At 30.8% G+C, this 25,875-nt stretch overlaps 1 protein-coding gene across 1 annotated transcript; it reads right to left on the bottom strand.

The window, feature by feature from the left end:
• Positions 1-14,609: 14,609 nt before the first annotated feature.
• Positions 14,610-25,479, bottom strand: LOC132717658 (uncharacterized). The gene is made up of 16 exons (XM_060701181.1): positions 24,630-25,479; positions 23,713-23,830; positions 23,407-23,481; positions 22,786-22,874; positions 21,856-21,929; positions 21,298-21,377; positions 20,799-20,882; positions 20,354-20,424; positions 19,520-19,716; positions 18,454-18,617; positions 17,811-17,971; positions 17,273-17,442; positions 17,000-17,088; positions 16,718-16,783; positions 16,316-16,450; positions 14,610-15,688 (listed from the first exon to the last, which is right to left on the bottom strand). The coding sequence occupies exons 1-16, from the start codon at positions 25,307-25,309 to the stop codon at positions 15,521-15,523; spliced, it is 2,421 nt and encodes an 806-aa protein (XP_060557164.1). The 5' UTR covers positions 25,310-25,479; the 3' UTR covers positions 14,610-15,520.
• Positions 25,480-25,875: the final 396 nt, after the last annotated feature.

Raw genomic sequence — 25,875 nt, 5'->3', positions numbered from 1 at the left:
TGTCCCCATTTACACATAGGACAAAAGCCTCCCCCTATCAAAAATCCAGTCAATATAGATGTATTGTAGTCCCCCTAATTTAACACCTTCCACGAAAAGCGACTATTTTGATTTCTTGTTTGGTGTATGTAAATATGTACAGTAACATTTATTTATATATTTTGAGAAAAGAAGTTTGAATTTTTAAAACTGTATATGGTACAAGAAGAGTTTATACAAATCATTCTCTGTTAATAAAAAAGCCCTCTTTTATATTTCCCGTTGGTCCGCCGTAAAACCAAACCAAACAAACAAATAAAAGGTCCTCATTGATTACGTAATGGAAACGCCATTATACATTTTTATACACGAACAAGAAGACGTATAATTTGGGATCAAGTAATCGCGTTATAAAGTTTAAGACATCATACTGTTTCAATACATGAATATTGGCATCCAAAATACTATTATTATTGTAAGGAATTTCATATTTTATTTTGTAAGTATTAGCAATTAGCAATTATTAACTATTATATCTAAATATTTTTCCAAGACTGATATAGTTTCTATGTGATCTGAAAGTGGAAAAAAATCTTTTAAAAGCAATGTCAAAGAATTAAAACATGAACAGTGTAAATAGTTTAAGTCAGTTCAGAAGAGTGTAGATTGTTTAAACATTGTCCATTACCCATATTGTCATTTTATTGTCCACACCCCTATCACCTCCTATTCAATTGTCCATACCCACTTTAATCGTTTAAAAAATATATGTTTATCCATATCCCTATCAAGACGTCCTTACTATAACCGGGCCCATACCCTCTATCACCTGTTTTTTCGTTATCCATAACCCCTATCATCAAGTCCTTTCCCCCCATTACCGGGCCCAAACCCTCTATCACCGGGTCTTTACACCTTATCACCGGCTATTTCAACATCTTTACGGAAACAGTAATACGTATATTGCTAAAATTCAAATGGTCAAATTTCAATAGCTTTTAATAAAATCATACATGTATTATCAATTTATCGCATGCACGGAAAAACTCATTTATATCAACATGTATCTTTTTATTTATTTGTGTCATTTTTTTCCTCCATCGCTATAATAATTTCCCCTCAAACTCGTATAATTATTACTTCAGCAAACGTTTTATGTACTTTACTTGAGATTAATTCTTAGTCTAAATTACAAAAATAACAAAAATAATTCTTAGTCTAAATTACAAAAATAACAAAAAATGACAACTCTTGAATATTCATTTTAAAATTTCTATTAATACCCTATCATAACAGCAATACAACATCAACTAATGAGTTATAACCTATATTTTTTTCCTATCCAGTATTAATGTATCAATTTAGTTTGTTAGATTGTGTGACCTATATTACAAGACGTGATTCCAGCACGTAGTCTGCAATATCCATCAATATATATGGCCTGCAATTTCTATGATCGGGTTTTAATTCTCTCCACTCTGGCAAGGACTTATCTGAGCGTAACTAAAGTTTACCATATATGGAATTAATTAGGATATTACAATAAAGCGACCAATGTAGCACAGCTATGCGAACTAAAATGACCCCTACGATGTTATTGTTAGTGATTGGCAGCGCAGCTTGGCATGGAAAGCATTGTATAGAAGAATAAAAAGAGGCCGGATTGAGGGGAAACGTCTTAATTTTAAAATTAGTTATTTAAACACAAATAGATTTTTTTCTTGTTTCGTTTAATCAAGTTTAAATATTATATGTAATATGTTTAATTACTGGTTTTAAAGTCATTTTTAGATATTTTATTTCATATAGAAAAGTGTTGTCATACCAGCATATTGTTATTTATATTTTATGTAAAGGATATCATGCTAAGCTTGAAACATATTATGCAACATGTTTTATTATAATTATGGAAATGTCCAATGTTCCAACTGCCATGTATTTCATGTAAAAAGTAAAATCCTGTATTTCTATTTAATGATGATGCATGCTTAATGCTTTTAGAAGATTAGGATTTCTTGGTCAGAAAATAAAAGAAAAATGTTTATTTCAAAAATAGATAAATAAATAAGATATAAAACACAGTTTTTTTTTTAATTTTTACATAACTATCACCAACTGATACGTTTATCAAGTACCTTACCGGTATAATATTTTTATTGATATTTAAACACGTATTTGATATCAATTCTTTGGTAAATCTAGGCCGTGATAATTTTTATTATCTCTCCAAACCATATCTTCCCAAAATGCATTCCGTATTTCAGTGTCTTGCTCTATTGTGTTAGAAGAAGTCAATGTTTGTATTTAATGAAGAAAATACCAGCCCAAGCATGCTGTGTTAAAGGAATTGTTGTTGTATAACTTGATTTATAAATTTGTAAACTATTCATGGTAGCTTGATTATAATTTTTTTCCAAGTTAAGACAAAAAAGTCAAATAAAATTAAAAAATAATTCAAATATAGTGTATTCATAATGACACATTTTGCCGTTGGCTCAGATCATGAATTACTTTTTTGTCCGATGCATAAATACTCAACCTAGAAAATGAGTTTTGAACGACATTCGTAATTTATTTTACACAATTTTGCAAGTTCAAATGTGTATAAACGCCACTTAAGACACATTTTATGAAGGACAAGTTTTATCTGTTTTCTCTTAAATGTTTCTAAAATGTAACGATAGAAAATGTTTAGATTAAATGGCTCTTTTCGTATATGATGGGAAAATGTTTTTTTTTGTTTGTTTGTTTGTTTGTTTTTTTGTTTGTTTTTTTTTTGGGTTTTTGGGATACAGGTAATCAAAGTTAGTGTTTGTGTTTAAGGTCCAGAAATATGATTAACTGGATGAGTCATATTATTTGTTGCTTAAAATACAAAGTATACTAAAGGTAACATATTTTGTGACCATTAGATATTCATTTCGAGAACAATGTTACTTTCATTAGTGCATTAAATTTGTATATATCGGAAAAAAGGTGTAACAAAATTAATATTAATATCCGCAAGCTACTAAAAAGGCGATCCGGCTTTTCAATTAAAAACTAATTTATCCATCGACTGACGAGCACTGGGCATGCATAAAATGGAATGGATTAAGGCTTTAGAAATAGGCAAAATGTTACTGAATCAATATCCTTATAGTTATATAGGGCCTGCTGTCGTCGGAATTAATATAAATCTTTCGATTTTTATTGAAATCCGGAAAGTAAAAGTAAGGTAACATGTTGGAAAAGATCAAAATGGCCGCTATCACATTTAAACGATGGTGAGTAGTTAGTGAACTTTATTCTTTTTTCAAGCTATAAGCTGAGTGGACATGTACAAAAACTACATGCTTAAAGAGAAGTGTGCGAATAAGTACTTTTAAAGCAAAAAGGTATGTATACTTTATTCAAATATTATGACAGTTTGTATTTTATAAAAAAATGTAGTTCGGGTGACAAATTCTGTGTAATAATACTTATTATATAATGTTACTATGACGCCATATTTGTTCATACTACAAGTACTACAATTACCAAAGTAGGAGACTTACATACATGCATCGTTTATATGTTCTCATGATTGTATTTTACTTACTTGTTATCAAAACAACATATATCTCTTGTCTTCCAAGAGTAATCCACTGGATTTACTTTATATGTGAGATACATGTTGTGTATTTAAACAGATACTTTGTTTATGTATCTATACATGTATATTATAATGAAATCATTATTCTTTGATATTTAAATATGTTATTATGTATATTTAAGTGATATAAGTAAAGATTTAATATTCCAAATAAAAGGGCACATGTACACGTGTCAGATGCGCATGTTAGGACGTTTAATACTCGCCAGTATAAGGCACTGCTACGTTAGTAGCTATAATAATTTTCATGTTTGATACTGAAGAAGAAAAGTTAACAACAACATCAACATCATCAACAACAACAACAACAACAACAACAAAATACAAAAACAAAATAAACTCACCGGAATACCTAAATACAACATTAGATCTGTAATGAAAATCGACGTTAAATGACAAATGGCTTATTCAATTGTAATGATTCAATTTCATTTAAATATAGATTACTGAGTTAATAATGCAAGTTATCGAGTTGTATAATAAAGCCATTATAGATTTCTATATTTGTTTCCAAAAAAGTTAATATTTTAAAGGCAACTGCATGTAAAATGAATGATATTTATATACCAATACAGTATTGGTTTTAAATGATGACTATGCTATTCGATAAAATACTTGTTGCTTTATTTGTACTCTTTTTGTATAGGTTTTATATAAAAATGTTTCAAAATATCATTAAAATGCCAAACGAAGCAGGTACACAACAGTAATGTCTTATAATAATTTTTTGTATCGATGTTTAAACAATATTTACTAATAATATATAATATGCTTGTTAAGTATAGTCTTTAAAAACTGCAGATTCTATATCCGTAGATTTTATAGAAAAATGAGTGCATACAGATAATATGAAAAGCCTATGCAACAGGTATAATTCAAGGCACCATTGAAACGACAAATGAAGCAGGTACACAACAGTCACATCTTATTAACATTTAGTTATCAACGTTTAAACACTATTCATTAATATTGTACACTCAGTTCGTTATGCCCAGTGTTTCAGAAACTGCAGATTCCTTATCAAAGAACATCTAAGCAAAAACACCAGTACACAAAAGCTATGATACTGCTCATTGATGATTGTTAGTATACTGTACATCTATTTATATGGAAGGCGATCAAGAGGAACAAGTTCTTACTGCTTTTAGAATTTTTAAGTAAAAATACAAGCCTCCAGATGAGCCAAATTATTTCCATAAGAAGCAAACATAGGGTAAATTTATTAAGATTTTATGAAAAGTAAATTCTTTTTGGTTACTTTACAATATTTTACTTTAAAATGTATTTTTAAAATTTTCATGAAAATTAGCATGAAAGCATGCTGCTTTAAAAAATGTTTAAATATATACTATGCTCAAATTTGATATTTGAAAATATTGATAATTACTACACAATCTCTTTGTAAATATTGAATAAACATGTTTTGACTTCACACAAATTAGATATGTTATGTTTAAAACCCTACACACCATAGATGATCACTCTATACATATATATTGTCATTTAAAAAAAAATGCAGATTTTTTTAAGAAAAGACCAACTTTACTTTAACTGTAATAGAGTTAGCTTCCTGGAAGTGTAAAATGAGGCATACATTTTGTATAGAATAATGCGTATAGAACAATGTGTATAGAACAATGTGTATAGGAAAATGTGTATCAGCTAACTTAAGGTAAGATAATAAGATATTCAAAGAAATAAAACAGGCCTATGAAACTGTATAATATTGAACAACTTGCATATACAAAATAGAAACCAGTTTTCAATTTAGAAACGAACTATTATAACGACAATAAAGTGTGATAGAACAAAAGATAAACAACTGCTTTAGGGCTCGTTTTATTTTCTCTATAATTACAAATTCAATATCTTTTTGAGATAATTGCTAATTAATTGTATGGTAGATAGTATCGGTAATACATGTATATTATAAATGAAGATATAACGCGAGTCTATATAAAGCCGTATATATATATATTTATTTGGATTTTTATATTGAAAACGTACAAATTAGGAATAATATTTAATGATATCTAATAAGTCTTTTTCTATTTACATCAAATTTGGACAGTGGACAGCGTATTTCGGATAAAAAATGATGTTTTTTTTAACTTATAATCGAACATATTTTTCCCCCCGATCGCTTAAAGCGAACAGCATCTCAACTTTATATGTTTTGTGTAAATCGTACCGGTATCTTTAATCTGTGATACTTGATATTGCATTGTTTTCTAGCATTTTGATCTTTTGATCAGTAAATATGTCTTGGAAGATGTTACGCATCGAACAGACGACATCTGTACAAATACTTTATAGACAAAGGTATGCAAAAATACGTCATTCTAAGCTAGGTTTTTGCACTTTGTAATACATTGATTACAGTATGATACTATACATGTAAAGATATACATGAACATGATACGATGGTTGAACAAAGTTTATCGAAGATAAGTGATCTATTTACAGAATGTTTATAATCCGTAATTTCTATTTTGATTTCAATTGAAACATTTTTTTTTGAAAAGTACACATTTGAACACATAGATTAAAATTTACATGAAAATCAAAGCTTTACTTGAATTTACTTCAGTTGCTCTTTTTAAGTTTGATAAAATATTGATTTTAGGAAAATAAGAAAATATTCAATAGTCACTGAAATGTAAAATTCAATTTCATCTGCACAGAATTTGTAACGGAAGTTTAATTCTCAGACTGTATCCAGGTGTGTCGTTCTTTTGAATTTGACGCGCCATGATATGAATAACTTGAATATTGATAAGACCAGTCTACGTGGCGATCACGTGACGCCAGTCAATCAATATAATATCATATTAATTTTGACTCGCATCTATTCAGGCTCTTAACAGCTAAAATATTTCACATAGGGCAGTTGAAATGAAATTGCACTCTTTTTGAATACACCATTTATCCAAACCAGTTTAAGACGAAAGGTTTAAGAAGTGGATGGTTTCGTATCGCTGATTCTTAATAACTGCCGTGCATTTTGAGTTGATACATTTAAAAAGAGCTTAAGATATACCTATATTTAATACTGTAAGTGACTTATGATAAGCATGGTCATGACTTTATATTTTGTTTTCTCTCATTGCACTTGAAAGATAACAAATTTTCATCTAAATAAAAAGGAAAAAAGGATGGATACTTAAAATTTAGAGAAAGGAAAAAGTATTGCCAAGTATAAATTATTATCAGGTAAGTGCACTGTTTTGATAAATAAAACTTAACATTTGCATAAATCAGTTTAAATACAATAAATTGAGCATCTGCAGATTTTTATACCATACTGTTATGTAAATATTACACGATTTTCAAGTTTCAGATGGATGACTTTATATAGCCATCCTACGCAATTTATGATAAGCACATTTTCACATATAGAAAGGTTTAGACATTAAAACGTTTATACACCGCCAATATAAGGTGAATCTAAATTCATTTCTTCAATGTAAAATATAAAATTGTCGAAACTTCTTCAAAATTTAAAATTTTATCTTTGAGAGCCCAAATAAGAAATGTAAAGATCTATAATCAGCTTATCTTTTAAGGTGAATGCTGTTAAAATATCATTTGAATACCCGGAGATAACGAAAGTCCTAAATGTAACCTGTGACAATTGTAAGAAGTGTCAGTCGCCTATAATTTATCCATATATAACGATAAGAGCGTAATAACTTTTAAAACAAATAATTAAAAATCATTTTGTAAAACAGAATTATTTTATTTTCATCGGACCGATTACTTTGCATATTCATTTTTTTTAAAATCATACGTGGAGTACTTGTCCTTTGTTCAATTTATTGAAAATAAATAATAATAAAATATCTATTGCTAATCTACTAGTTATATTTTTAAACAAGAAATATACTGAATAAAATCGTTTCTATTTTGTCATTTTCCTAGCTATATTTTAGTTATAAAATAAATTAATGCAAAACAAAACTATGTAAAACTAATGTTTTTTCAAGTCCAAAATGATTCAGTTGCACATGTATGAGTTGTACTGTGATTTTATGTAAAGTGACTATATGTAACATGTAAATCAACTTATTTTATTTTACACAAAGCTTATTTAAGTTATCCTGCTATAGAAAGTCATTTAATCAGCAAAACTTATGTTGTTTTTTCCCTTTCTTTTCATGTACATATTTTCAGTATGCAGCAGCAGTGTACAAATATTTTATCATAGCTATGATGCACTTTATTTATCGTAAAATTATTACATAAATTTTATGTTATACACATAGTTGTAAATATGTTTAAAAGATTTTAACGTAAGATGTTTCGAAATATATTTTTGTTAAGATATAACTCATTTCAGTAAAGGTTTTACTTTTCGAGATATTCATATCTTAATTATGAAATATAACAACATAACTATACAGTACTGTATAAATAGTTTGAATAACATGTTTCTATATTGTAAACTTCCTTTTTACCTATTGATAATAAAATATAAGGAAACACCACATTTCTTGAAAACTGATCTTAAAAAAAGTTATAGGTTTATTTTTTATACAATGTATTTGACTTAAAATACAACATTTTGTTCAGAACATGTACTAAACGCATACCCTTGTAATATTTTGCTTTTAATGTTCACATGTCCGAACATTTAATTCTTATTATTATTTAACATAGCTATCATTTCTTTGTAGAAAATAATACTCAAAGATACCGGTATCTAAATGAGACATATGTTGAAAAGCTGGATGTTAAAAGCAAATCTATACTGTTTGTGATGATACGATTTTTTTTATGAAAAAGATCTATACGGTTTCCATAGGAACAAAGAAAAAATGAAGCGTATCATATGGTTAAAAGTATTTTGAAACAAATATTCTTTTTGCTGAAATTAAATGACACATTGCAAATCATTCAATATCAGCAAATTTGTTTGTTTAGGTAATGGTACAGGTTTATGCAATATATATATATATATATACATCCAGGATACAATTAAGATGTTCCAAAAATGGATCAAACAATTCTGATAACCTTAGAGACAACAAACTTTACTCTGAGCTCCACAGGATAACCAAAGATCCATCATATCATGGCTCAAGATAGGAAAGGATGAGGTAAATGGCAACTATACACAGGATGAGCCCGAAGACATTTTATAGTCAAGACCTTTTTACTAGTATATGATGAAGGAATTGCCGAAAGACACATTATTTTGTCGAACAAGCATTATACAATGTATCGACATTATACAGACGACACTTAAGGATAAAAATACGGAATGAAAAGTCAAATATAATTATACCAGGGATAGAATACGAAAATACGAAAGGACAAAGTACAAGTATTTGATGGGACATGCTAGATATTTATCATTTTACCATACATAGCCGTGAGGTAGAACATGCTAAAGGACAAAGTGAAACAGGTCACCGAGAAACTTTTCTCCTCATATTTTGATTGTTGCTCAGAAAGCCGTATTGCTACACTGGCGCTCGAGCAGCAATCAAACAGTGACGGAGATCTTAATTACTACAAATACAATTGTGGAAAATGAATATAAAGTGGTAAAACGGGAACACTTACACAGTCTTGGATTTCAACGAGTTAACAAACAAGCGGAAAAAACGTTATATTTGCAGTGAGTAAGTAAAAATATTGGACACCAAATTTAGAAAAGAGAGATCATAAGTGGATGTACATGAAAGTTTGTTTTGAGAAAAAATGAGTAACTGTCAACAAGAACTACAAGAAATATTGTAGGAAAAAATAAACAGCTTGATGGCTAAAGAAGCGCTTAGCGTCCAGATATAACTGAGTGATAACACAATTTTGAAGGCATGATAAGATACATTGTTTTTTTATTATTATTAAATTGTTTTATGGTATTCCTCAATCATTCATATTATATGTTTCTACACACAAAGTTCTAGTTTGGGAGACAAAGAATTTGACTTTTCTGAGAGGCGTTCATATAGATAGGTTAAAGTCATTATGAAGTCTTATTTTGGGAAGAATTGAAACTGCTGTATTTGCCAAAAAGCCTATTGCTTTTGAAGACCGCTCCACAGAGGTTGCACTGTAGTTACAAATCACAGTCATACTCGACCAAGATAAGGGTATTCTACTCTTCTATAGCTTGATTTTACCTAAGGAGTTCAAAAGCCATTATCATATTCAGGAACGTTATAAAAAGAGATTTTATAAGGGCATGCTAAAGGTTATTACAATTTATAAACAAATGTTAGATATTATGAAATAAATAATATACATATATAAATGATATCATGTATTGTGGGTTGAATGTGTTATTTGCAAAAATGAATTTCTGAAAAGACAGGCAGACACTCGCTCACTAGAAAATATTAAGAAAAGGTATTATGGCATTAATTTGATTAGATAGGCCTTAATTATTACTTATATGGATTCTTTTTATCAGTTCATTAAAAAAACTGTTGGACATTTGACGAACACAATTGGCCGACCTACTGACACAGTGAAACATGAAATATGAAGAGTGCTGCCTTTTAGCATGCGCAATGCATTGATCTGCTCGATTCTTCTCTACTCTATTCATTTAAAAATCTCCAAATATCTAAAATCTCAATGTTTAAGTGTTGAAAGTTAGCGCTATTTTAAGACAGGTAGTGACTTCCCATAAAGAAGTCCAAACATGTCACCAACGTATGTACACGCACGACTGCCTTTTGTTGCCGAGTCCTTCCTTGGAGACTAAATTGCGTGAAAAAAGTGACAAGAAAATCATTTTATACCACCTCGGTCTAATTATGACGTGGTAACTTTTTATATTCTTCCATCTAATGGAAAACTATCCACGCCAATGAACCTTTTCAGGGATTAATAATAAAGTAGAGACAGCTCACTATTTAGCGCCTGGCTTTAATGAAGTTGATGTGATTGAGTACGATATGGAAAAGTTAACGGGATTAGAGGTGTATGAATTCAGGGAGGAAACAAGTTGAATCACGTGACCGATTGACTGAGGAATGTAGGATGAATGTGTGTGGCATATAGATTGACGTACTGCGAGAACTTGCATGTGTGGCGGAAAGTGATGTCACATTAGATGATGAATTGACTTGTTTGATAACCATAATGAAAAATAGAAATGTTGTCAACACTGAGATTCTATTATATTTCATACTGGTAAATTTACCAAGAAAAAAAAACTTGACTGTTTGTTTAGCTTGTTTAAGGTTATGGTGATGCACGTCCACATATTCTTTGATATGTTCAACATATATAAAAATTTGTGGAGGCCGTCGGGCAGTCACGGAAATAAGGACTTACATATAAAAATACTTTCACATTGAAATTGTTTCTGAATATGGCACACTTTCAATATTCCACCTGGACTCAAAATGTGACTCAACGCACATTTACTTGTGCCTTCTAGGTGCCCTGTTGTTGTGGCTGGAGTGTGTCTGTCAACGTTGCCTTTGCCTTGTTGATCTTTGTCCTCGCTTTTTTTCCTGGTGTTATTTTAATACAATACAAATTTAAGGTTTAATCACGTTCTGCGTAGGGAGCTAATTTCCACCAAAACATGTTACTGATACACATCTAAACCTTATTACATTCTATATAATGTTGCTTGAAAATTGTATTTTAATGTTATAAAGGACACCCTTTTCTATACAAGCAGTCTAGCATAAGTCCAATTACAGTTTAACAGCTGTTTGCAAAATCTATTGCGGGAAAAGACAATACCTTTCACCATAATCAAAAGGAATGCATGCGCATTCCTATCGATGTTAATTTTTTGTACTTGTAGTTTTTCGTGCAATATGTGCTTTTGAATAAAGACTGTATTAATATAACTCACTTCAATCATATGCCGTCACGAATTCTAAAATATCTAGCAATCAACAAAGCTTTAGCTGAGGTTGATGGGCCAATTTAGGATTATAATTGCGTTAGGATTAACATCTATGCATGTGTAAGCAAGATTTTGTATTGGTATAAATGTCAAAATGTGTTCGCACGCTATACAAAAGCTATGCATGTAGATTGTAGAATTCTATGTGTGAGTAATCCTCCGTACATACTATAATTCTTACTGTTATATGCCAATGCATATGTGTGATGGTTACTGAAGAATATGAACGCTTGCAGAAGGTACATTGAGAAAACTCTGCTCTGCCAGTAAGCACAGCTTGAAGTATTATTTGACAATTAGAAGTACAATTATAAGAATCAATAAAGGAATTGTTTGATTGGAAAAAAATCTTATTTACCCGTTCATCTAATGTGTCCAGCATATGTTATCAGAGTATAAGATTTCATGTTTTGTATAGCATTGGCACTCTGTTTACTCTCTAAACTAGAAGGTGTGGCTATAATGAAAAGATAAGTCAGACATAGCACCCGAATATTAACCGTTATGAAAAAAAGCAATTGTTCAAGACGATTGCCCTTTTCAGTTTGCATTTAGCAAACATAAAACATGATCTAAACAAGGTGTTGCTAAAGATTTTAGGATTGTGTAGAAACTAACACCCCATAATAATAATAAGAATATAATGCTATAGTATTATTTCCAGATTAGAGACTTTCTAATGATGAAAGCCGCCATGTTTTAATGATTTTCAAGTAACATCTTGTCCATAACACGTTTCCCTAAGAGTTGGCGATAAATTATTTTAAGACCCATTGATTACAACGCTTTCAATAATGAAGAGCATAGCTCGGTGTTAGCTCTACAAGTATTTCTATGTGCAAGTCATATCATATGACATGGTAGATTTTGCCTCATGTCAATAGTTTACATAAACAGTTCTCATTATATTTCAACATGGCGCCATTTGTAGGCTGTGACATAGCAAATATGATGTCTTCTTCATCAGTATACAAATATTTGATCAATTTTACCAGTAAGTTTATCACCTGAGATGGATCAAAGAGCACGAATGTTTTAATATTGTACAACACAAATTTTAACATCATCTGCTAAACAAAAGAATATTTTGGCCGAGTGAATTGTTTACTTCCGTATTGCACATATATTAAAAAGTAAAAAAGCGATGGAATCCAAAGCAAAAGGTCGCCAATCAAGGATTGGCGACTAAAATGATTTGCTAAAGTGAGTGAGTAAGTGAGTGAGTGAGTAAGTGAGTTGTCAAACATTGCTTCAAAAAAGGACACGACTAAAATACAAGCAATATTGGTGTGAATGGAAACATTAGAGAAAGGTTTGTTAGTGATAGGGTTGTATATATTTGCACGCTAAGAAACATAACATAGAACAACCAATCAGTATAATACCTAGTCTTATTGGTTTTATAAATTATGTTGCAAGATCGGAAATTTTTGGAACTACATGTACTTCATGCTTCACCAATTGTAATGCATACATTGTGCGTGTGCTTTGTCCTTTTGTTGGTGTTGAGAATGAAATCCGAAAAAAAGTATATTGTAACATGTAAACTTGTAAACATGTTAACTTCAGATTTATCCATATCTTCAAATGTTACACTGTTTTCCCCCACAATACTTAATTTTTCTGTCAAGGAGGGAAATATCGCCTTGACACAGCTTTGATTTTTTTTTGGTTATACCTTTTCAGGGTTGATGTCCGTTTCCAGCTGAATGGTCACAATACTCGAAAAAAAAGTCAGTGTGACATGGTCCGGAACATTTGGTCTTCTTACTGGAATAATCAATGATTTGATAAAGAGCTTAAGAGAAAATGAGTAATACGTAAGAAAAACGTAAATTTTGTAGATCCTGTATTAAACATATGTTACTAACCTGATAGAATGCAAAGCATTTCTTTATGCCGCTGTTCAAACGCTTTTTTCTTTATTGTTTTACGCTGAAAGCATTATGCTCTGAAGAGATTCTAACATTTGCCCTTTTATATATTGGCAGTCTGGTGTAACAGTAATCAAGGTTTTCACAGCTGTCTACAGGATCGATGAAGAAAGATAATAATTCAATTTACAATTAAAAAGGAAGAAATGCATGCAATCTACAATCGATGAAAAGAAATCTTACGTTTTCTTTGTAGTGTTCTTTCAATCTATATTACGGGTTAATGGTGTTGTTTTAGACATGCCAGATATGGTTTATGTACTGAGATAAATCCTTGTTTGTTGCATGTTGTTTGAGTAAGAAAGCGAAAACTACTCTAATCTATACAACAATTTGTTATAAATACATATTCATATAATTATTGACTCTATAGGACATGTAGATACATGTATATGCGTCGAATTAAATACTTGCACCTTTCAAAATATATTTTACAGCTATTGTTCTGAACCAGTGTCTGTTTGTGCGTCCTTTGAAGGTGCAGATAAATTGTCAATGTAAAAAATGAATTGTTTCAATTTTTTTCAATTACTGCAAAAATTCTTCAGTCAGTATATTTCTTGTATATCCCTTAGAATGTCATTTCTCTGGTAGGTATTTTAGTGTCTACATCAGATTTTTTTTTCAAATTAATGGTCTTTTGAGAAAGATGTTGTGTGTTTACCATAAGAATAAACATAATGTACCAGGTATATTAATATTATAAGGCAAGTTCGCATATTCATTCTGTATATGTTGCCATTTAATAGGAAAAGTAAATTTGTTTAAAATAATTTATTCAGTGCCTAAAACGTCAAAAACCTAATCTGAGCAAGATGTCTCAAAGACATTAAGGGATTCCTAGTAAAATAACACCGCATAATAACAAAATAATGCTATAGCATTATTCCAGATTAAAGACTTTCTAATGATAAAAGCTGCCATGTTGTAATGATTTTCATGTAACATCTTGCCCATAACACGCCTCCTATGAGGTGTCGATAAATAATTATAAGATTTATTCATTGCTATGTTTTCCATAAAGCAGAACATACTCTGTATTGGTTGTTATAAACACGCAGAAGTTGACGCATGCGCTGTGCTTTCCAAAATAAGAATTGAAATCAAAAGTCTTAGAATATCTGTGAAAACAAATACTTTATTATAACTTCTATCAGTTGAAAGTCACATATATATTACGAAGTAAATACAACTCACAAAGGGACATCCAAAAGTACATTTTATTCATTGCTAACTCGCATCTATGTCCTTAAAGCGGATGTTTTTTCGCCTCGCAGAGGGGTTCCCACTTGCTTCTCCCTAGTATTGACTCTTTTGGATCACTGTAACAATACTATGAAGATTAAAATACTTCTAAGGAAGGTACCAGACCGTGAGTGGAGTGGACTGTGCTTAATTTACCAGTGAAGCTAATGAAAAGATCAGACCAAGACGTGTAAGTTCTAGCTTTGTTGTAAGAGTTGTTCAAATGGAATTCGTCCTTACTTTTACAGCTTTTTGAAATTATCTCAAAAATACAAAAATGTGCATTATGAATATATTCAGAATATTTTGTGGGATGGTTTATTTAGATGTTAATGTACAATTTCGTATTAAAGTCAAGATATATGTTGATATACTGATATCCGTTAAGTTATCATTTAACACATATATCTGTATCTTAACAACTGCAATAATAATAATTAAAAAAACAACAACATTTTTTCTACCCTCTTATTTATGGCAAAACATTCTTGTCAGTTTTTACAAATATATGTATTTGAAAATTTTCAAAATGTTGTCAAGTATACCAAAAATGAATAAATCATGCCAGAGGGACTTCAATTATAAATATATATTCAGAAAAGGCTCTTACTCCACCACTTACATGATAGAAACCTTTTACACGTCATATATACATCTGGTCATATCATAAAACAAAAACAGTTTCATACATGTCTTCAGTTACTTCCAATGGTACAGTTTGAATACAGGCATATTTATACGAATGAAATATTTGCTCTTTGTAGCCCTCACTCAATGTATATGAAACTTATATCTTTTTTAACTATTTCAGATTTAGTATACAGCATCCGCATTCCGGAAAGCAGTTTATTTGACAGTTTCCGCACGTTCTGTAGGAAATGTTGTTTCCCTAATGATCCTTTGCTGACGAACTCTCTTCACAGTGTCTGACAACTCACATCTTCTATGCTCGTTCCAATCGACACTAATCTGAAGACTGTCTTGAAGATTGTCATCCGAGGGATAAGGACAAATCTGAAAGAATTCAATATAAATCAAAAGGGATAGGGACAAATCTGAAACAATGCAATAATAATAATAATAATAATAATAAATAAATAAATAAAATAAACAAACGGGATAGGGACAAGTATCAAATAATTTAATAAAATCAACGTGATAGGGACAAATCTGAAACAATTCAATAAAAACCAACGTGATAGGGAAATATCTGAAACAATTCAATATAAATCAACGAAATTAGACAAATATGAAACAAAATTTTATATTAATCAAACAGGTAGAGACATTTCTCATATAATTCAACATAAATCCGAGGAATAAATCCGAAATCATTTAACAGTAATCAAAGGTGTAGAGATATATTTGAAATTCTATATCAATCAGAGGCAATTGTTTTTAAAAACATTCATTCGCTAAGTACAGTAGTTAATTTTAAATTTATACACAATTTTATATCAATACGTTATATTTCAAGTGTTCCATTAATTTCTACCGGGCAGTATACTTCTAACTGTTGTGTTGCAAACTTGGTTTGAATAAACTTGCTCATGGATGGCAATAAGGCTTCGATTACTAATGCTACCATCCATGCCTAAGCAGAATCTGACAAATAAGAATTATTACGTAGTTTTTACTCACGTGGTGTTTAAGCTTCCGGTGTAATTTCTCTGGACAATTTTGCTTGTAGAACTGTTTGCTAATCAGTACACAGTCAGCACCGTTACTGACAATTATCATACTTGGTTGGTCGTCTATCAGCACATCAGCAACGCCCTTTTATTTAAATAAATCACAAGTTATCACTTGTTCAATTTTGTGCAATAGCTTTTCCTACCGTTGAGTTTTAAGTCAAGTTTAATTAAATGGATGTAAGAAAGAACTTAGAATAATTTCAGGTTCTCCAAAATGTCAAAGCTTTCAAGAAATCGATTTTCTGGCAGGTATATATTCCATATAAAATTAAGTTAATCAATTTTTATAGTATATATAAGTTATCACACAATCTAAAAATATTATTAGATTGATGATATGAATACATACCCAAACATCCCCTTTAATCAACGTCTGTATATGTACAAATTGAGGATTCAAGTCGATCTCTGTCAGCTGTAAAACATCATATTGATGGTTAACATAATTTTTTTGGTTGAAATTCTGAACACTTTTCATTATCTATATTTATTTAAAGAAAAAAAAACTCAATTAATATGTAAATTAATCAATTAATAATGCAATTCTATTTTGATTTAAAATTTTACAAAACCATAAGCTTATCAAGGAAACTTTATGTCAATATCTATCATTAATTTTGTAAATACTTACAGGTTCTCCTCCATTGCGAACCTCAGCTGCAATTGTTTTTAACCGTTCGTCAAAAACACTGGTTGGCGTTCTTGGAGTTTCTTCTGTACCTAGAATTAACCAATTAGAATGAAAGCTAATTTAATTCGAACATAAATTTATCAAAAGAACCCGATTGTTTTTATTGTTTAATCGATCGTACCACCTCTCAATATAAGTATCACTCTATCTCAATGAATAAAATAAATGTGAAATTAAAAAAGTACAAAGTGTAAACGTACGAATTTTACATACCATTAGGTGAGGTAAGGATCATTCTAAGCGATACATCTGACACATCAGAACCGGGGGATGGTACAGAGCGGGTCACTGAACTAGGCCGTACCTGTTGCAGCTCTGGAGCAGTGGTTGGGGGTTTGACTTCTGCTGTCACCGTCTTCTTTTTAGGTCCTCGCGCAGTATGACTGACAAAATCAATGAGATAATAATCTTTTTTTTCACAGTATGGCTTCACATTATGAAAATAAATGTAAAGATCACTTTAAAAAAAATTTACGCATACGGCATGTGTATTATAGGTCTTGTAATAAAAGAATGTTGTAACAAGATTTTGAAATAACATCCCTCAAATTAGTTCGTCACATTGACAGTCACGTCGGCAAATTAATCGAAATTACTTAGATGGTTGTAGAAATTCACAGCATAATATAACCATTTTGAAAGTTAACATTAAATTGTCTTAGACAAAAAATCTCTATATAATAAATCAATAATATATATTTGTGAAGGACCTTGATTCAAAGAAATTCGCGACACAACATGTATAGCTTACCTTGATATGGTATATAGGAACTGCTTGTTGATGTTTGAAAATGCGGATTTTTCCTCTTCATCGTTTGAGCTTCTATACGCCCAAAGATTCGGGTAATAATACTTCTGGTTTTTGCCATCAAGGGAACCAGCCCCTTCCATGTGAACTTTGATATCAGGATGCTAAATGTAAATGCAAGTGCAACATTAATTGTTATTTGTCTGAATATTAAATCAACAGTACCGCCTGTACAAGTAAAATAGCTTTCACATTCTAGGATGAATTGTGAAAACGTCACACAAATTTGTGTCGTATCTGGAACAGTATTTCACGAATTACATGCTCATTTACCTAGTATTATCTCAATTAAACTAGCCATGCTTAAGAGTCCAATAAAAAAAAACTTACATAACTGTAACATAACATTTATTAAGTAGAATGGCTATAAGAATTTAATAGATGGCATGTTGATACAACTTTAGTTTGTTTTTACATACCAATATTTTTGCATAGGATGTCGTAAAAATACTTAACATAGCTATTTGAATATTTGATATCTTGCATATAATATTATACAACAATACTCTTACACACATTAAATGTAAAAAGATATAAGAATATTTCAAATACATGTAATTAAATTTCAACATGGAGCTATTTTTACTTCAAATGGTTTTGGCTTTCCATCAACCCTTTCCTCGATTTCCTCAAATTCATTTTGCTTTTGTAAGTTTACACGAAGTTCAGATAAAACATATCTTCTCCATTGCTTGCGTTCTTGAAGTCTTTCCCTCGATTCTTTCTCTGTCAACGGTTTAATACCGCTGTCTGAAGATAAATAGGAACAGCCAATTATAGCCATGAGTGCTAATTTGTCCCCAGTATTTGCGCTATATACAAATACACTGACAGACAGTTCTCTTCAAGTTAACATAATTATGTCAGCGATAATTTATAAACATGTTATCATTTAACCAAATAGTTCCAGAAAAAAACACACGCTTAACCTACGGTTTAAAAGACCTTACTTTTTAAGGGAGCGCTGACCAAGTGGATAAGAAGCCTGTCTGTCATGAGTTCGATCCCTACTTGGATCATGACAATGATTTCTCAGATGACATCAATATACTGGTTAGTTCAAGCAAACTCGATAGTGGTTCAGATACGAATTGTATCACAACTAATCTTTATTAAATAGTGCGTGTTTTTCAACTAAAAGACTCAACAACTCAACACTACCCAGACTGAGAAAATTGAGGGAACAAATAAACAACGGTGTTTTATGTAATCCGTAGAACTGAATGCGATAACTTCCAATTTCGGCAATTCAAATTTCCCTGCATTTTACTAAAAAGTAGCGTTTAAAGTTTACCTTACACAAATCTGTCGTAAAAGTAATGATCTACTGTATTAAATTTAATTCGGTTAATGACATAAATATTACACAAAATGCATATACATCATAGATTTGAATGTTTATTCACAAATCAAAACTTGGTCAGTATTGTTATATTTGTTCGGTCCTTCGGGATCACAGATTCTAGCAAGTTAGTATTGAAGATTAAATACCAATTAAGCCGGTAAAAAGGAATATGAGAGATATTCATTTATCAACTATTTCTCATGAACAGACTTAAACAAAGGGAACCTTCAATTTCATATAACATTGCTGTTCTAATTGCTTGGGTCATCCCTATATATTATACTAGATTCTTAAAAATAAAGCATACTTTTTCGCCACTCGAATGGTCCGACTTTCTTTAGTTTCTTCATCACACTAAGACTTCCAGACTTGACGATGAATAACCATGGAGACCTTTTCGTGTCTTCGCTCAATACATACCCTCTCTTGAAATAATGAAAACGGCATTCTTTTGGATGGTCCTGAAGAAGCTTTATAGGCCAGCCATTTAAGAAATGTAAACTCCTAAAAAGACCAGAGAAAATATTTGTAAAAATTTATATGTATAGAATTACTGACTGAAGTAATATTTATTAGAACAATTAAAGATATCATAATATCAGAAAGTAACTATTCAGACTTCATTATTTTTATTTTCTAAAGTGTAGATTTTTTCTTTTGTATCATTGATTATAGCCTATGTTTTCTTATAACAAAATTATTTAGTTTTTTTGTTGTTCTAATTCAATTATGCCTGTATAATTTTGTTTCCTTTACGAAGAATATACCGAAGAATCTACTCTTTTTCAAATTTATTTTATTTAAAGCGATGTGTTTTAAATTTAAATACAGTTATTTACTTAACTCAGTTTTCATTTTAAGATTGTCTTCTACTTTGGGATCATGGATTACACAACTTTAAGTATTGACGAATCGAATATTGTTTCAGACGGTGGTAGACAGCATAAGAGCTTTTATGTAAAAAAAAACAACAACAACACATTCTGTATCGACCAGAGTCTGCAATTTACAAATATTAGCTCTAGAAAAGAACCACTTTTTGGAGTTAAATGGTCATGTTGAGAGACGCCTTCTGATCTTGTAATACGTAAAGATAACAGAACGAAAGATATTAAATTTTGTAAAATTATAGAGTACTTACTTTAAAAACATCTCTTGGTCAGGATCATTTAGATTTTTAACACCACCTTGCATGAAGATGTTCTTGTAATCCTGAAAATAATAACAGTAAATATAATTTTGTATAAGAATTAAACATCAATATCTTTAATTGAAATATTTTGATAGCTTTGGATCTGAGTTTACTGATTATAGCATTAAACGACAAACTTTGGTACTGCGTCCCTCGCTTTATATTTTCTTACATAATCTATGGAACAATGTTGAGCATATTTCATCAATACTTGTTAGTGTACGTACTCCATATCTTTACCATGTATTTCGGTTGGAACATATAATTGAAAGAAGGCAACATTGTGATACCAATATTGTTATTCATAATATTCGGATTGTAATAATAACTTAATTTATTTAGTTATAAGTGCGCTGTATTATAACGAATTTTGTATCATAAATATATGACATACGGCGGCTGAGATACTCAGAAACTCGCACGACTCTTTCGTAAGCACAGTTATTTCCCTTACAGTATCGTTGATCATTGGGTTCTCCTAAAAATACAAGAAAAATAATACGCAATGAAAATAAAGAACAACATTCGGTCCTTTTTTCGTAGTCTCGAGTAGCACATTGTCATTAATACTGTGTTTTTAAAACACATCAGTACTGCTCAAGATCTCCAGAAAGGGTGACGCATAATTTACATCTAAATTACATTAAAATTGCAGACTAAGACTAAATATTTTTGTACTTATAGTTTCAACAAACGAATCTAATTTCGTCACTTTCAGAAATTCAGCTAGACAGAAAAATATCCTTTAGAACTTTAAAGTTTATGAACCATTGAACTGAATAAACAATTCTGTAGCAAACATTAAAAATTAGTAATCCTTTACTTTTTTCTTTGTTTGTAAATGTGATTTATATGTATAAGGTTGTATTGACGTCTTCAAAGTTTACAATTACCTCAAAATTATCCCCTTTAACATATTCTTTTACAGCACTGGCAATATTTGGTCTTTCAGGGTCCATCTTCATAGCCACAGCTAAACAAATAAAAAAGTAAATGAAATCATAGTTTATATTTATGTTGTATCATTTGTGTTAAACTGGTACATATGACGTTGATAAAATAATCATATGTAATGCAACTCATTTGTCCTTTTTCACAAAGCTTAAAGTTATTTGATCAATTGTTTGAAAAACTACACTGAATAATTACATTTATTTAATTTGTGTATGCATATAACAGAATAAGAACTGTTATGTAAATTTTGTGTACAAATTAAAGAATAACACTAGTTATGTAACTATTTTATAAAGATTAAATGATAACAGCATTTATACAAATTTTGTAATCAGATAAAAGAATGATGAAATTGATGTAAATTTTGTATACAGACTAAAAAAATAATAACATCAATGTAACTTTTGAATACAGATAAAGAATAACAACATTTAGAAATTTTGTTCACAGATTACAGAATTATAACATTGTAAATGAAGCTATACGAAGTGTCCTACCTGCACCTGACAGGATGAAGTAGAAGGCGGCAGATGGGTGACCTTCCCGTGTGATTACTCGTTTTCCCTCATATCTAAAGTACAAAGAAGATGTAATTTAAAATGTTAAGTTTCATCATTCAACAACAAGAGGACAAGAAATCAAACGGTCGTGCCATTATTGAAAATATCTCTACCAAATTGCGAAAAATAAAAAATCACGAGTCTCTCAATGTAGAGTATGTTATTATGACGCAATGAAAAATGCAAAACTTTTCACGCTCTGTAGCACCGGTTTTAGCCATATTCAATTTTTAGAGGCGCTTAACTATTGGAACCGATGGACTTTAAAGTCTTGAGAACTTAGAAACGTTGATATAGAAATGTTAACTATGTGCATAGTATTTCAAGATTGTTTTCAAGACTTTATTTTTAAAACACCACCAGAAGGTCATAGACCCATGTAGCAAACATTTACATACTACTAGTATATATGGCTATAATATTTCAACATTTAATAATCATAATTACATATTCAAACATGCATACATATACATATACAAAAGCATAAGTACATGCACGCTCATATATCTGCATATTCACCATCTAAACACATCTACACACATGTATGCACATATATTTTCACAGATATATAATGTGAAAATTTATGTGCATACATGTGTGTAGATGTGTGTAAATGGTATGATTGCGAATAATCTGTTATTTATCCCATAGTAATGATTAAGAATAATTCGTTACACAAGCCTTGAACTGTTAAAATGAAATTTTCTAGCTTGGAATTTGTCAGATTTCATTTGGAACTAAAGAGACTTAAAGATCAAATTGCAAAAATAAAAAAATAGAATCTGGATGTAGGGTTATGAAGTAACTAACAAAGGTTAACCACTTTCGGTTGTAGCATGTTGAGGTTAATTTGTTAATTTAACTTACGACTCATATTGTCCCGCTGCTGCTATCATCTGCTGCATCCTAACAGGAAGTTCAGCAAAGCTACGAATATTTCTCAGAGCTATCAGTGCCTGAAAGGTGACAAATAATTTGTAGCGAATGGTTAGTTAGAAAAAACGTAAGTTTTTCAATTGTCAGGAAAGATTACGTGTAAATGACATTTATATGGAAATATAACGAACATTTTCTGATACCAAATGTAATGATTTCTATCAAAGATGTAATAGGTATAATGTTTATAAATTGTAGTTAAATATGGAATAAAAATGTATATGAGCCGCGTCACGACAAAACCAACATAATGGGTTTGCGACCAGCATGGATCCAGACCAGCCGCGCAGGATCCATGCTGTTCGCTTACCAACTCTATTACAAGTGGAGAAACTGATAGCGAACAGCATGGATCCTGATCAGACTGCGCAGGCTGGTCTGGATCCATGCTGGTCGCAAACGCACTATGTTGGTTTTGTCGTGACGCGGCTCATATAAAGTTTCCTTTTTGCGATCAACAGTAGGAATTATATAAATTTTATATATCTCATTATTCTCATATATATTTTCAATACTTAAATTTATATATATATATTATCATGTATATTTTACCGAATACACTTCATGTTCCGTCCTAGTTGATTTTCGCTTGCACAAAATTCGTTTTGTTTCTTCAGAAATTCGCATCTGTAAAAATACAGTACCCGAAAGACAATTTACTTAAAGCGTAAATTTATTTATTTGTATAACTGAACAATTAACTGAAATAAACGTTTGTTCCAGAAATAATATCAAAATAAAGATGAAATAAATTCTCGGAAAACAACCTTTCTGAACATTATAATAAAGCTAGTTAACACACTAATAAAACATATTTTATTTAGTTTATTAAACATCTATTACATATTTGATACACACCTGTCGATTTGCACTAAACTGTGATCGATCGAACATTAAATCCTTGACTTGATCGTTCTTGTAATCAATGTAATTTAGTGTATTCATATATGGTGTAAGTTCACTATTTTCTCGAAATCTGTAATTAGAATCAAACATGTAACGCTCTGTTTGCCATGAAAAGGATGCATTTCCTAACCTATCAGATAAGATCAGTATCTTATGTTACACATGATATCTAGTTATGACAATTAAAGCCATAACTTCAGTGACTTGAATTGAACGTGACTTATTCAACTGATTTTTTTTATATTTATAATTATAACTCGTGACCTACTCCATTTTACTTTGTAGTATATGTACTCGTATCTATTTCAAAATCACACGATGTTTTAAGATACTAGAAGAATCAAGAATATTAACAAGACATGTACTAGAGTACTTTCTTCAAAAATATCACCCAGTATCGCTGGTATGTCGACCTCATGCTTGTAATGAAATCAAGTACTACAGATGCTTCATTATGTTTTTATTAGTACACACATAAACTTCAAAATTGCGTTTACAAAAGAACCAGAAAACAATATTGTTGCTTTAGCAGTAAGTTAATTTTTTTTGTCAAACATGTTGATATATGCTAATATCAGTATATTTTGACGGTACAGCACTTTTTTCTGTTCATTGCTATACGGACCTCAACGAAAAATCTTGTTTAAAGCGGCACCATCATGTTTGGCATACGCTCAACACGTGACTCTCATAAATCTTACATACTTCGTGGGTTTTCTTTAGTGGGAATTCAAGTTTGAGAAATAGTTAAATAACATATTTGTTTGTTCTAGTACTTTTATAACTTTCTATTATAACATACATGTATATACAAACACAATTTATTCAAACCCGTTGGAATGTTTTTTTTTCCCTAAAAAGATACTTACTTGAAACTGTGATCCTTTACACATCTTACACAAAATATGATAATCCTTGTCTTCTTCCGAAACTTCCTTCTCACTTCCACTCTCCTCAGTAACATCTGAACTTGCTTTACAGCTTTCTTTTTGTTAATCATTGTCAGGGCGTGAGATCCCAGTGACTTTTTTCCTAGTCCAGCATCAGCAATCTTATTTACCATCGCTGTCTTTTTCACAGCTTTACCCCACATCGTTGTTGCTTTCGCCTTTTTCTCGTTATCGGACAAATCATCTTCTGTGTCGTGATCAGACTCCTCTTTAACTACGACTTTGACTGGTTTCAGAAGTTCTCTTTCAAGCCTTCTTCGCAAAGCTTCGTTATAATAATCCAAAAATTTGCTGACTTTTGAAGACGCTTTTGAGGCGACATCTGCACCTCGCTCTTCACGTCCTTCCTCGCCACTTCGCCTCATGTGTTCTCCGTCGATGTTGTCTTTGTCAGGTGTGAATGAGAACCGCCGGGAGCCTGGTGGAGTTTTCGGTAGCATTGTAAGCACATTTACGCTGTTACGCCGACTTTCGTTGCCTCTTTTTTGGCGTTCTTGACTGATTGGACGACTGTTCTGGTTGCTGTTGGGACCGCTTTTCACAAAGCTCGACTCCCGACTTTTTTCTCTTGCTGCTGATTTTGGTTTGCCCTTTTCCATCTCAAAACCGATTAAACTAATCCATATAGAATTCAAATGATAGTAATCTAAAACTGTGTAGCAGGTTTTACATATCAAAACATAGCATATTAAGATGTATCACTTTGATATTTTAACCGAAAATAAGAATCTATATTTGTTTTTAATGAAAACATGTCTTATTCGTGACTTTACTGTATCAATTAAATTACAATTGTAGAAGTATTGTTTATATTTCAAAAGGTACAATCGTATCTTGACATTTTCACTAACTTTCTTTTGTGTTTAATCGACAGACGGTCAGTCATTTGGAAAATGTCTCTATTGTTTTCCACCATTATAAACAAAGGTCATTCATTAGCGACCATTGTTTCAGCATGTTGATCATTTACTGCGTGTTACATTCTAAATTAAATCTTAAATCACATATTTAAAATGTTCTTACAAAGTTTCGTCTTTTTTAAAAGTAAATATTTCGTGTGAAGTTTATTTACCTCAAAACGTAAGAAAATAAAAGCAATTTTTTATTCTTTTATTTTCCCCTCTTTGTTAAGGCAAAATATCATGTTGGTATTAAGTAAATCGTC

This window comes from Ruditapes philippinarum, unplaced genomic scaffold, assembly GCF_026571515.1.
Source record: "Ruditapes philippinarum isolate M1 unplaced genomic scaffold, ASM2657151v2 ctg282_1_1_1_1, whole genome shotgun sequence".
Classification (NCBI taxonomy): Eukaryota; Metazoa; Mollusca; class Bivalvia; order Venerida; family Veneridae; genus Ruditapes; species Ruditapes philippinarum.
Note: the sequence above shows the minus strand (reverse complement) of the source record. Positions and strands in the feature narration are given on the sequence as shown.

What these genes read in the sequence shown, in the direction of transcription:
- LOC132717658 (XM_060701181.1), bottom strand. Translation starts at nt 25,309, where the DNA reads ATGGAAAAGGGCAAACCAAAATCAGCAGCAAGAGAAAAAAGTCGGGAG. An exon ending in GCAGCGGGACAATATGAGTC is followed by an intron (nt 21,930 to 22,785) that starts GTAAGTTAAATT and finishes TTTGTACTTTAG; the next exon opens with ATATGAGGGAAAACGAGTAA. An exon ending in TTCTGAGTATCTCAGCCGCC is followed by an intron (nt 20,425 to 20,798) that starts GTATGTCATATA and finishes TATTATTTTCAG; the next exon opens with GATTACAAGAACATCTTCAT.